Source organism: Hemiscyllium ocellatum, chromosome 28, assembly GCF_020745735.1.
Source record: "Hemiscyllium ocellatum isolate sHemOce1 chromosome 28, sHemOce1.pat.X.cur, whole genome shotgun sequence".
NCBI classification, from domain to species: Eukaryota; Metazoa; Chordata; class Chondrichthyes; order Orectolobiformes; family Hemiscylliidae; genus Hemiscyllium; species Hemiscyllium ocellatum.
In genome coordinates, this window is record NC_083428.1 from 14,329,486 (window position 1) to 14,341,786 (window position 12,301).

The 12,301-nt window shown below is 42.5% G+C and overlaps 1 protein-coding gene across 7 annotated transcripts in view; it reads left to right on the forward strand.

Annotated features, from left to right (window-relative positions):
• Positions 1–293: 293 nt before the first annotated feature.
• Positions 294–12,301, forward strand: part of LOC132829139 (transducin-like enhancer protein 4) — a 218,736-nt gene continuing 206,728 nt past the window's right edge. For all 7 annotated transcript variants that reach the window (XM_060846467.1, XM_060846469.1, XM_060846470.1 and 4 more), the window contains exons 1-2: positions 294–940; positions 4,298–4,395. In XM_060846467.1, the coding sequence (XP_060702450.1) occupies positions 917–940; positions 4,298–4,395 (122 nt within the window). In that variant the 5' untranslated portion in view covers positions 294–916. The remainder of the gene's footprint in view (positions 941–4,297; positions 4,396–12,301) is intronic.

Sequence of the window (12,301 nt, forward strand, 5' to 3'; positions counted from 1 at the left end):
ATGCGCATCCGCCGGCGCCTCCGCCGGCTTGCCGGGATATGTAGTTCGTCATCCTCAGCTGAAGAACGGGTGTCAACGGCCAAGGTGACTACAACTCCCGGCGCCTCCCGCGCGGCCAAGGCTCCGGGAGTCTCGGCCCGCTCTGGCCAATCGGCTGACAGCTTGGCGCCTGATTGGCTGACTGGTCTACCGTACCTCACGGACCCACGTGGGAGAGGCGGCGCCTGATTGGCTAGAGGCTCCGGATAGTATGTATCCAATTGAGGGAATTCTCAAAGATGTTGCAAAGAGAGGGGAGGTTTGCAACAGTGAAGCCAGTGTGTTATTGAGTAAGAAACGGGGCCACTTCTTGGAGTATCATCCCTGATCAGACCATTTCCTCCTGAAGCATGAACTTTTTCCCGTGGAAGGGGCTTTGTTTTCTTTTCATGACACTTCCAGTGGCTTCTGGTTTGTAAAGGCACCGCTTTAACTCCCGGCAGCAGCTTGGACTTTGTGACATTTTTTTTAAAGTTGGGTTCGGCAGTGGTGGACTCTCTGTGTGTTTTGTTTCATGGGCATCACAACATCGTGTTGTTCCTTTGTACAGCCCTGGATTTACCCCAGCCCCCCGATCTGCGTCCGGAGCTGCCACCCCTCCGAATATTTTTGCTGACCTTTTGTGCGCGCGTGTTTCGGGCGATGTGATCCCAGATTGTATTCGCCGAAGAGATGGTTTTGTGGTGAGAAACCGAAAAACGCTCCGTTTCCCGTCTTGGTGATGTTCATAATCTGAAAATTACCACTGACGTTTATTTCATTTCTTCCCACGACTCTTCAGAAAGTCACTGGAGACATCGGTGCGCGCGTGTGAGAAATTTATTTTAATTTCCGAAGCAGTGGGAGAGTATTGAGGGGAGAGGAACAACATCCAAGGATGTATCCACAAGGCAGGCATCCCGTAAGTGCCAGTTTACTCAACAGCATTGCAAATCTTAAGCAAATGAGGGAAATAAACATGTATGTTGTTGTGTTATGGTCTCTGATAGTCTTAACCTGTCAATTTCTACCAATGTTAATGTCAACCATAAATCCTAATATGGATCGCACAGATAGGCAGAATTAAATAGATTGACTGACTGACTAACCAGCCTATTGTATACATTTCGCTTCCTGATTCTTGCAAGTTCGTGGCATTTAAATCTGAACGAGTGGCGTTTTATGGTAGTATCTGGAGAGTAAAACAGCGCTAATTTCCCCTTTATAATTGATAGAAGAATTGTGCTTTGTTGCTGAGGATCTGCCTTTTCAGAACCTGTTTAATTATTGGGGGAGGGTTGGGACTTCCTAATCCTTGAATATTCCGATTCAGTGCACGACGGCGCTGATGATCGTGGAAATAACTCGAAATGTTTTTTTAGGGGTTTGGGGGTGGGTAGGTTGATTTTATTTATAAACGCACGAAATTCCAGCAGGTGGCATTGGTTAGTGACATTTCCGCAGAGGTTTAGTTTATTTCCGTTTCTATCTCGAGCTAATCGCCTTGTCAGATGTGACCAAAATATCGCAGAAAAATAACTTTTTCGTGCGCAGAATGTTACACGTGGAAGATTTGGAAATCCAAAGTGCATTGAGAAGTAAACGGGACTCAGTTCAGGCTCTGGACCTGTACATGGTCTACAGTAGTGACCACCTTATTAAGTGAAGAGATCCGAACGGTGTGTTCAAGACATTTCGACTTAGCTGCAAAAATGTTGGATCAGTAATAGTTGAATCAATATAACATTATCTATAAATCCTTCAGGAAGATTGCAGTCGGATTCACTCCAGTTGGGTCTTCAAATGTTATCAGAGAATACATTGCATTAGTCTGTTGGTTTTAATGAAAATGTAGCTACTTAATGAGAAAAATCTCTCACTTTATCCCGTTGTGCGAAACACAATAGTTGAGTGGAGTGGTAACCGAATTCTCTGCTTTCCCTCATTCACCTCCCCCCTTTTCCTCTCCATCACCATTTAGCATGTAGTCATTGGCTGGTGCTGAAAGTAAAACTCGTGGGGGTGGCGTGAGGCATTGTGGCCGGGGGGTGGGGGTGAGGTGGTGAGAATTGTCTCTTCTCTTCCGCCAGGGCCTCATGGATTGCCAGGTTCTCTCGAATTGCCTCGTTAGTGCTCATTGGTCAGCTGAACCTTTTGTGGAAGTAGCTATATAAACTGCGGCCTTTTATCTTATCAGTGGCTGTGTGAGGTGTGAAGAAGGTTTGTAATCCCAATGCCTACCTCTCCACACGCAAACACAGACAGGCACCCATGCTTTGTTTACCAATCGCAATAGAGTGAGAAATTGTGGGAACTAGAGGATCAAAGCAAAGATTGTTGCTACATCGGATGTTTAAAGATGCTCTTTAATCAGAGTGACTGTCATTCAGTAGGTAGTATACTTGCCCCGAAACCACTAGGTCATGGGCTCAAGTCTCACTAGAGTTTGAGTGCACAAAGATAGAGGCTTCCAATGTGACATTGAGGGATCGTTGCTGTGTTGAAGGTGCTGATGCAGTATTTTGTGGTTGAGATGTTAGACCTGTCTCTACCATCATGACTAGATTAGATTAGATTCCTTACAGTGTGGAAACAGCCCCTTTGACCCAACTAGTCCACACTGACCCTCCAAAGAGTAACCCACCCAGACCCAATTTACATGGCCTGCTCACGTTTGGACTGTGGGAAGAAACCGGAGCACCCGGAGGAAACTCATGCAGACACAGGGAAAATGTGCAAAGTCTGCACAGACAGTTGCCTGAGGCTGGAATTGAACCTGGGACCCTGGTACTGTGAAACAGTAGTGCTAACCACTGAGCCACAGTTCTGCCCCAACTACTTGCTGAAGAACAGTAATTGAGTTTGCTTTCATGTCCTGGGCACTATTTATCCCTCAATCAACATTGCCAAAAAAAAATCCCGGAGTAGGGGAATCCAGAACTAGAGGGCAGAGGTTTAGGGTGAGCAGAGGAAGATTTAAAAGGGACCTAAGAGGCCATTTCATACAGAGAATGGAGTGTGTCTAGAATGAGCTGCCGGAGGAAGTGGTGGAGGCAGAAAAACTGCAGATACTGGAATCCAGGGTAGACAGGCAGTTGGCTGGAAAAACATAGCAAGCCAGGTAGTATCAGGCGGTGCAGAAGTCAACGTTTTGGGTGTAACCCTTCTTCAGGACTGGGCTGAGTGTAGGGGGAGCTGCAGATACAGGGGAGGTGGGGGCAGGGTGGTGAAGTGGGCATAGGTGAAGACAGGTAGAGGGTACGGCCTGGTTGGTCAGTGAGAGGAATGAATCTGGTTGGTGGCAGGGAGAAATGGGAGGGGCTGGGAAGGGAGTCGGGGGATGGGAAGAGAGGTTATTTGAAACTGGAGAGCTCGATGTTGAGTCCTCTGGGCTGTAGGTTGCCCAAGTGGAAAATGAGGTGTTATTCCTCCAGTAGGAATTGTTTTGTTTTTCCTCCAGTAGGAGCGGTGGCTCAGGAACAGCTCACTGAGCATGGCAACAGGGTCCACATGGGCTGACTGGACCTCCCAGTCTGTGCCCATTTCAATTCCCTCAACCACTCCCTTTCTGACATAGCCATCCTTGGCCTCCTCCATAGCCAAAACAATCCGCTCTCCCTACACCCACCCTCAGTCCTGAAGAAAGGTTACAGCCAAAACATCAACTTCTGCACCTCCTGATGTTGCCTGGCTTGCTGTGTTCTTCAGCTTTCTGCCTGTGTACAGAGGAAATTGTGGAGTCAGGTATACTTGCAGCACTTAAAAGGCATCTGGATGGGTATGTGAATAAGAAGGGTTTAGAGGGATATGGGCCAAATGCTGGCAAATGGGACTAGATTAATTTAGGATATCTGGTCATCATGGATGAGTTGGACCGAAGGGTCTGTTTCGTTGCTCTAAATCTCTCTCTCTATGAAAGAATTGCAGATGCTGTAAATCAGAGACAAACAGAAATTACTGATAAAGCTCATCAGGCCTGTCAGTAAGTTCAGAGGAACTTATACCAAAATACTAACTCTGATTTCTCTCCACAGATGCTGCCAGGCCTGCTGAGTTTTTTCAGCAATTTCTGTGTTTGTCCCATGCTACCAAAAAAAAGTGTGATTATCACAATGCTGTTTGCAGCAGTATGCTTTGGACCACATGATTGTCACGTTTCTTATGTTGCAACAGCAGCTACCACTTTTAAGAGGCAGTGAATTGGTTGCAGAGTGCTGAGAGAGAGGTGGTGATTATGAAAGGCACTATATAAATGCATATCTTTATTTTTCTTTTTCAGGCCCCTCATCAACCAGGGCAGCCATTTAAGTTTACAGTGGTGGAGACATGTGATCGCATCAAGGAGGAATTTCAGTTCTTGCAGGCGCAGTATCACAGGTAAAAACAATTATTATGTATCGATGTTGCACAGGCAGCTGTTCCTCCTCCTGAGGTGGTTGAAGCAGTTCTGTTCAAACTTTCTCACTACTTGAAGTTAAGATCTTTGTCATGGATCAAGATCTCGGTTTGAATATATTTTGCTTTTGTAAAATATGGATTCGCCTTTGAGTCAGAAACATGCTAGATTCTTCAATGATGGGAATATCCCCACAGAGATCAAAAAAAATAAATCTGGCATCCTTAAACATACAAAATGATACAGAAAATGTTGGAAATATAGTAACAGTGACTGTAAAGTTAGTTAATATTTGAAGTAGGAGCAAATCGCTGCAGATGCTGTAATCTGTACTGAAAACAGCCAATGCTGGAGATCACAGTGGGTCAGACAGCATCCATGGAGAGAGAGTAAGCTAACACTTGAAGTGTTGACCTGCCTCCCAATGCTTCTAATTGAGCTCCTGAATAAAGATTTTAACTGGTCTTTCCAGAGTCCAGGTTCCAGATGCTGACAATCTAGTTTAAAAGATAAAACAAGTTAAACCTTTGTTTAAAAAGCCCAGATGAGTTATGGGATCTAGGTTCTGTGTAGCAAAATTACTAATACATTTTTGAGAGATGTTAAGACTTTAAAATCTCAACAATATTGTATAAACGATAGAGGGGATAGCTGTGGCACAGTGGAAATATCACTGGGCTAATAACTGAGATTAATGTTCTTGGGACATTGATTCCAGCCCTATCATAACAACTGGTGATAACACTGGTATTATAACATCAGTCATCGGACTGATGACCATGACCACAATCAATTGTTAAGGACTTGCCTGGTTCACTAATGTTGTTTTGAGAAGGAAGTCAGTTGTCCATGTGTGGTCAAGTCTTTGCGTCTCCAGTCTTTTAACCAAGAGTGGTTAACTCTTGTTTAACTACCCTCTGAAATGATCTAGTAAGCCACTTAGTTCAAGGGTAATATAATTAGTGGTGAACAACGAATACCAGCATTGCCAGCAACACCTACATCTCAGCAAAGATTTTCTCTTTTTTTTAAAACAAGTGAAAAAATAGTTGAAGATAAAAATATTCTAACTTCTATTAAAAATGAGGTACAGTATTTTGGGTTAGTTGCTCACTGTCTACAAGATTATAGTTTTAACTTCCCCAAGCCATTATCTTTGAGGGGATATCTCTCCAATAAAGTACTCAGCAATGTGGCTCAGGTATTTGACTTGTCTACTTGCTCTCTGGTTTATGTGCATAACCACCTTTTTATAAAGCTTTGAGCTGAAAGAATATCCCAAGGTACCTCTGCAAATGGACACTGGGAAGTGGATGCTCAGCCAGAAATGAAAAGATAGAGGTTTGCTGAAGACTTGATTGACAACTTGGGTTCACAGTAAGGGCAATGCTTGGCATTAGTAAATATGAAACATTGACATTAATTAGTAGCTCATTTCGAGAGGCACACTGGCTTATCTATCCACCATCTGAGCCATGAGGAGACACAAATTTAAGGTTTAGACTAAGAAATGCTGCAGAGCTGTATGGAAGAAAACGTTTGTGCATGGAATGGAACTGGAACTCCCTGCCTATCAGCAGAGAAGATGAATGATTTCAAAAGCAAATTGGATGCGCACTTGAAGGTATTAAATTTGCAGGGCTATAGGGATAGTGCAGGGACTGATTTCAATGTTATTATAAGCCAGCATGGATCTGATGGACCAAAATACTACCTTTCTGTTTAGTAATGTCTGTATGATTCTGTGGGAGGTGGAGAGAAAGCTAGGATGAAATTCCACAAGTGTATTATTTGTATTTCAGACACAATTTGAAAAGCAGGTGTCCTCCTGGCCAGCACAGCTTAACTGATGCCATGAGAACAATACTAACCAATCATTTGTTTCATTTTGTGTGTGTGAGGGAGAGAGACTTGCTGGTGATTTCGCCTGTGTACTAAGAGTCACTGAAAGTGAAGTGCTTTGAAATCTCTGAGCTGTAGTAAACTATGTTCATGCAAGATGAGACCTTTCTGTTTCAACATGTCTCTTATACATTTAAATGATGTCATCCTTGGCTACAATGATAATCCTAACTTATTACAAGAATTTCAACAAAATATAATGATAGAACATCACATAATAATACATGTGCAATGTTGTATGATTGTTCAAGCTATAACCTGGAAGAAAAACCCCTTGAAATACAATTCTAGACTCCGTCTTGTTGAATCTGGAGTGATGATTCTGAACTGCACTATGGGTGAATTATGGGTGGTTATAGGATTGCTACTTATATTGGAAGAAATTTGAAACACAGACTCAAAAATGCAGGAAGTGCAATGGCTTAAGTGCAATTGGAATTATGAAAGGTGGCCATTCAACCCACCATATCTGTGCTAACACTTGCAGAATTATTCAATGGATCTCACTACCCTGCTCTTTTCTCAACTCATGAAAGTTTCTTTTTTCAAGCATGTAGCCAATTTGTTTTAAAAGTTAATTTTGAAACTGCTTCAAGCACCATTTCAGACAGTGCATTACAAAATAGAACATATTATGGCATCACCAAATTCCTCTTCGTTTCCCCTCTGGTTCTTTTGGCAAGTCTCTGTCTTGTGGTTACTGATCTCCTGCCAGAGGAAATGGTTTCAACATAGTTACTCTACCAAAAAAAAATCATAATTTTGAACATGTTCGTTAAACCTCCCAGGACCTCTTCCACTCCAACACAGTAATCATGATACCTCTGGTCTCTCCCAGGTTTCCCAGTCGTGCATTCAAGCCGATACACAGAAAAAGTCCAGTTACGGTTCTGTACAAAACACTCCAAGCACTGCTTTCATGGTTGATCTGAAACTCCTTGATTGGATTACTGTGTTATAATTCCCCGACAAGCATCCATTATCCGCTATTTATTTACAGCTATTTGTAGCTGCCATAAACGTATGCAGAATAGTTTTAACCAGTTCACTGCTGAACTTTTTTTTTATATACCCAGTTGAGGTTGTGTGACTTCTTTTCAGACCTTTATTATGAGGGGGAAAGAGAGTTGATGGTTTGCTTTTGAGTTGCAAACGTTCAGTCATTTTATATGCAGGTGACTGAGGGAAAAGATGCCCCTCCTGTTTGCATAGTGCTAATGCCAACTGCTACTCAAAGAGAAACTCAACAAGAATGGGAAATCTATTGATTGATTGGAATTTTTCTAGCTTCTGTCCAGAGTTTACTTTGGGGCTGTGTTTTGGGAGCTGGTGTGGCTGGCTGATGCCCTCCATTCTTCAAGAAGCGGCTGTTCCGAGTTTTAACTGCAGAGCCCCTTTGTCTTGCTCTTTCTTTTGAAGGTTGACTTCCAATTGGTAGTGGCACTAATATGAAGCTTAAGACAGTGGGCCATGACATTGCAGGCTTATACTGAAATACAATGCCAGCTGCATATTTCTGTACCCAGATTGACTTTCATTGCTTGACAGGGCTCTTCCTTTCTGATGGTGGAACGAGAATACTTCAAATGGGTTTTAAGTGACTCTTGCTACCCATAGATAAACAGAATATTCTTTTAGATTATCAGTTACCGATTTGCAATTTTCAGCGAGGAACAGAGGTAAATGTCAGCCAAAAAAAAAATTCCTGGAATGCTGTGTAATTTAAAAAAACAGAACTTTGACTTATTCAGTCATCATAACCCAAATGACCCTGATGATAAGAGCGAGCAAGTCCTTTATTCAGAAGCCAACCTTTCTTGTTTTGTTTTTAGTGAAAAGTGATTGGTATTGCAGAAAAAACACTGTTTTTAAACATTCCCATAAATTTGAAATACAGTTTGCCTTATTCCAATCTAGTACAGCACTGGGAGAATTGCTGGAGAATGGTTGGAATGTGGATCGACAGCTTTGTGTGGCACATAGAGTGACAGTGCAGCAACTTGAGAAGCTGCAGACTCTTGTGACATTTGCTGTACGCTCCTCGTGTGAGGCTTTTAATCAAATAAGTCAAAGTCCTTAGCAAGGCCAAGTAGTCCTGAGTGGTCCTGTGGTGGCAAGGTCTCTCACCTGACACTGACTTTTGATGGTCACATAATGCCAGTCGGTTGGTAAATGAAATACGATTACTTGTCTGACTGACATTAAATATTTGTCCAGTTTTAGCCACTTCTGAGATGGCAGTTAACAAATCACAGTTCCCAATTTTCATTCTGCTTCCTTTTAATCCATGCAGGTGAATGGAAAGGCTGCCAAAAGATCTAATTTGACTTGTAAACAGTAGGTTCAGTAATCCTTTCCCTTATGCTCTGTACCTGTAATGGTCAGGGACCTCCTGTTAGAATACTCCTAAACATTTGCCTCATGCTCACTCTCGCCCATCATTGAACAGGCAACTCTATTGAAGCATACGTTCTCGCAGTCTTGACATAGTGGATATAGTGAGGAAGTTCCCTGTTTTGGGAGAATCTAGAATTTAAGACCGAGTTTAGAATGTTTTTTCTTTCTGAATCTTACAAACTTTCCTCATCAAAAAGTAATAGAAGCAAAGTCGTTGAATATTTTTAAGGCAGAGATAAAGAAATTCTTGGTAAACAGAGTTCATTGAGGGGAATGCAAACGTGGAGTAATAAAATTGTGGCGAAACTGACGGGATGAATGGCAGAGCAGATTCAAGAGACTGAGTGAGTGGCCCGCTCCAATTTGTATGTTCATATATTTAAAATATTCTCAAATCTATAAACCTCTGACCAAGCATTTGATCACCCATCATAACAGATTCTTCTTTGCCTTCGTGTCAATTTTCCCATGAATTATAGCTTGAGGAACCGCCTTGAGATATTTCACTGTTAATCATATTATATGAATGTAAATTTCTGTTGGAGTTTAAAAAAAATACTTGCAATCTCTTACGGTATTTCTTGTGACATGCTAGAAGATATACAGTTAGCCAAGTATAGGAGTGTTGTGCATCTTATGTCGAGTTGTATTTTCAGATGGCCTAATAAAAGTTGACCACGGTAAAATTTTGCCAAACTAAACTTGGAGAATTTGTAGGACAGAAACGGATAACTCTGTCCAACTGGCATATGTTGTCCGTGCTCCACTTGCCACCACCTCCCGTCCTGCAAATCTCATCCTACCATATTAGTGTCCTGTTCTTTTCTCCCTCAACTAACTATCCCCCAAATGTGTATCTCTGCCAGGCATCATGTTACACAAGCCACTGTTAGAAATGTACGTTCCCTTTAAGGGTAAAGCCGAACACTCCGGTGTGGATTAAGAGCGGGCAATATCCATTAGACTTTAACGTTTTAAGAGCTGGGATCTTCCTCACTAGGGTGTTGGCTTCTGGCCAGAAAAAAGGATCCAGAAGGGAAAAGTGGAAACTGATGTCTGTGTTTAATTATAAATTTGAAGTAAAATGCTTGTAGATCTCTGAAAACCTTTATATTTCCTTCTTGCGGCCTAATTCAAGTTAGGGTGTTAGTCTGTCAGACAACAAGAAGTACAAGACAATTTGTGACATTGCTAGGAGATCTTCCACTGAAGTCACAAAATTCTCTTAAAATGTGACATTTTGGTACAGTGGATACATGGTATCCACTGAATGAAGACTGCATGATAGATTCTGCCCGACTGTGCTCAATCTTGTAATTCAGGTGATCAAAATAGCTGTTTTCAGCCCATTCACAAAAAGGTTTGCTTTTCTGCATTTCATAGTTATCGAGCTGTACAGCACAGAAACAGACCCTTCAGTCCAACTCATCCATGCCGAAATAGATATCCTACATTAATTCACTCCCATTAGCCAGCATATGGCTCATATCCCTCTAAACCCGTCCTATTCATAAACCCATCCAGATGCTTGTTTAAATGCGGCAATTGTACCAGCCTCCACCACTTCCTCTGGCAGCTCAGTCCATACACGCACCACCCTCTGTGTGAAAAAGTTACCCCTCCAGTTCTCTTTAAATTTCTTCCCCTCTCCCCTTTAAAACCTATGGCCTCTAATTTGGACTACCCATTCCGCCCGTCCACCCCCAACCCCACCCAAAGACCTTGGCTATTCAAATGGCCCTCATGAATTCATGAACCTCTAAACTCACCCTTCTGCCTCCAATGCACCAAGAACGATAGCCCCAGCCTATTCAACCTCTCCCTACAGCTCAAACCCCCCAACCCTGGAGACATTCTTGCAAATCTCTTCTGCACCCTCTCCAGTTTAACAACATCTTTTCTATAGAAGCGCAACCAGAAATGTACATAGTATTGTAAAAGTGGTCTCACCGATGTCCTGTACAGCTACAACTTGACATTCCAACTCTTATACTCCATTTTCTGACCAGTGAAGGCAAGTGTGCCAAACACCACCTTCACCACCCTGTCTATCTGTGACTCCACTTTCAAGAGACTACGTACCTGCACCCATAGGTCTCTTTGTTCAGCGACACTCCCCAGGACCTGACCATTGCTGCCGTGGTTTACCTTTGCCTTGCCAAAATGCAGCACCTCATATTAGTCTAAAATAAACCCCATCTGCCACTCATTAACCTATCTGATCACGGTCCAGTTGTACTCTGAGGTAACCTTTTTCACTGTCTACTACACCACCTATTTTGGTGTCATCTGCAAACTTACTAACCATCCCTCATATTTTAACATTGACATCATTTATATAAATGATGGAAAAAACAGTGGACCCAGCACTGATACTTGTGATGCACCACTAGTCACAGGCCTCTAGTCCAAAAAGCAATCCTCTACCATCACCCTCTGTCTTCCACCTTCAAGCCAATTTTGTATCCAGTTGGTTAGCTCCCCCTGGATCCCATATGATCTAACCTTACTAGCCAGTCTACCATGTGGAACTTTGTCCATATAGACAGTAATGAAGGCATAGTAGAAGTCCATCTTTTTTGTCACCTCTTCAAAAGAAACTCAATCAAGTTAGCAAGACAAATTTTCCGTGCACAAAGCCATGTTGACTACCCATAATCAGATCTTGCCTTTACCAAATTCATGTAATCCTGTTCCTCAGAATCCCCTCTAACAACTTACCAGCACTGATGTTAAGACTCACTGATCTATAGGGTCATAGAGCTGTACAGCACAGAAACAGAGCCTTCGGTCTAATTCATCCATACTGACCAGATATCCTAAATTAATCTTGTCCCATTTGCCAGCACTTGGCCCATATCCCTCTAAACCCTTTCAATTCATGCACCCATCCAGATGCTTTTTAAATGTTGTAATTGTTCCAGTCTCTCCAATTCCTCTGGCACCTCATTCCATAGACACACCAAAGTCAGTATAGTTCCTTGGCTTTTCCTTACAGCCTTTCATTAAATAAAGGCACCATATTAGCCACTGTCCAGTCTTCCAGCACCTCACCCGTGGTTGCTGATGACACAACTATCTCAGCAAGGGGCTCAGCAATCCCTTCCTTAGCTTCCCAAAAAATTTCTGGGAAACACATGATCGTGCCCTGGGGATTTATCTACCTTTTGTGTTTTAATTCCTCCAGCACCTCCTTTTTTCAAGGCATCGCTATTTATTTCTGAGTTCCCTAGCTTCCATGTCCTTCTCTACAGTAAGAACTGTTGCAAAATATTGGTTTAGTATCTCACCCATTTCCTATGGTTCTACACATAGATGGCCTCATTGATCTTTAAGTGGCCCTATTCTGACCCCAGTTTTTCCCTTTAACATATTTGTAGTCTCCCTATTCTCTTAACTCTACTTGCCAAAGCTATCTGATGTCCCCTTTTCACCCTCCTAATTTCCTCCTTAAGGATACTCCTATTGTCCTTATGCTCTTCTAGGGATTCACTCAATCCCAGATATCTAAACCTGATATATGCCTCCTCCTTTTTCTTGACCAGAGCCTCAATTTCTCTAGTCATCCAGCATTCCCTCCACCTACCA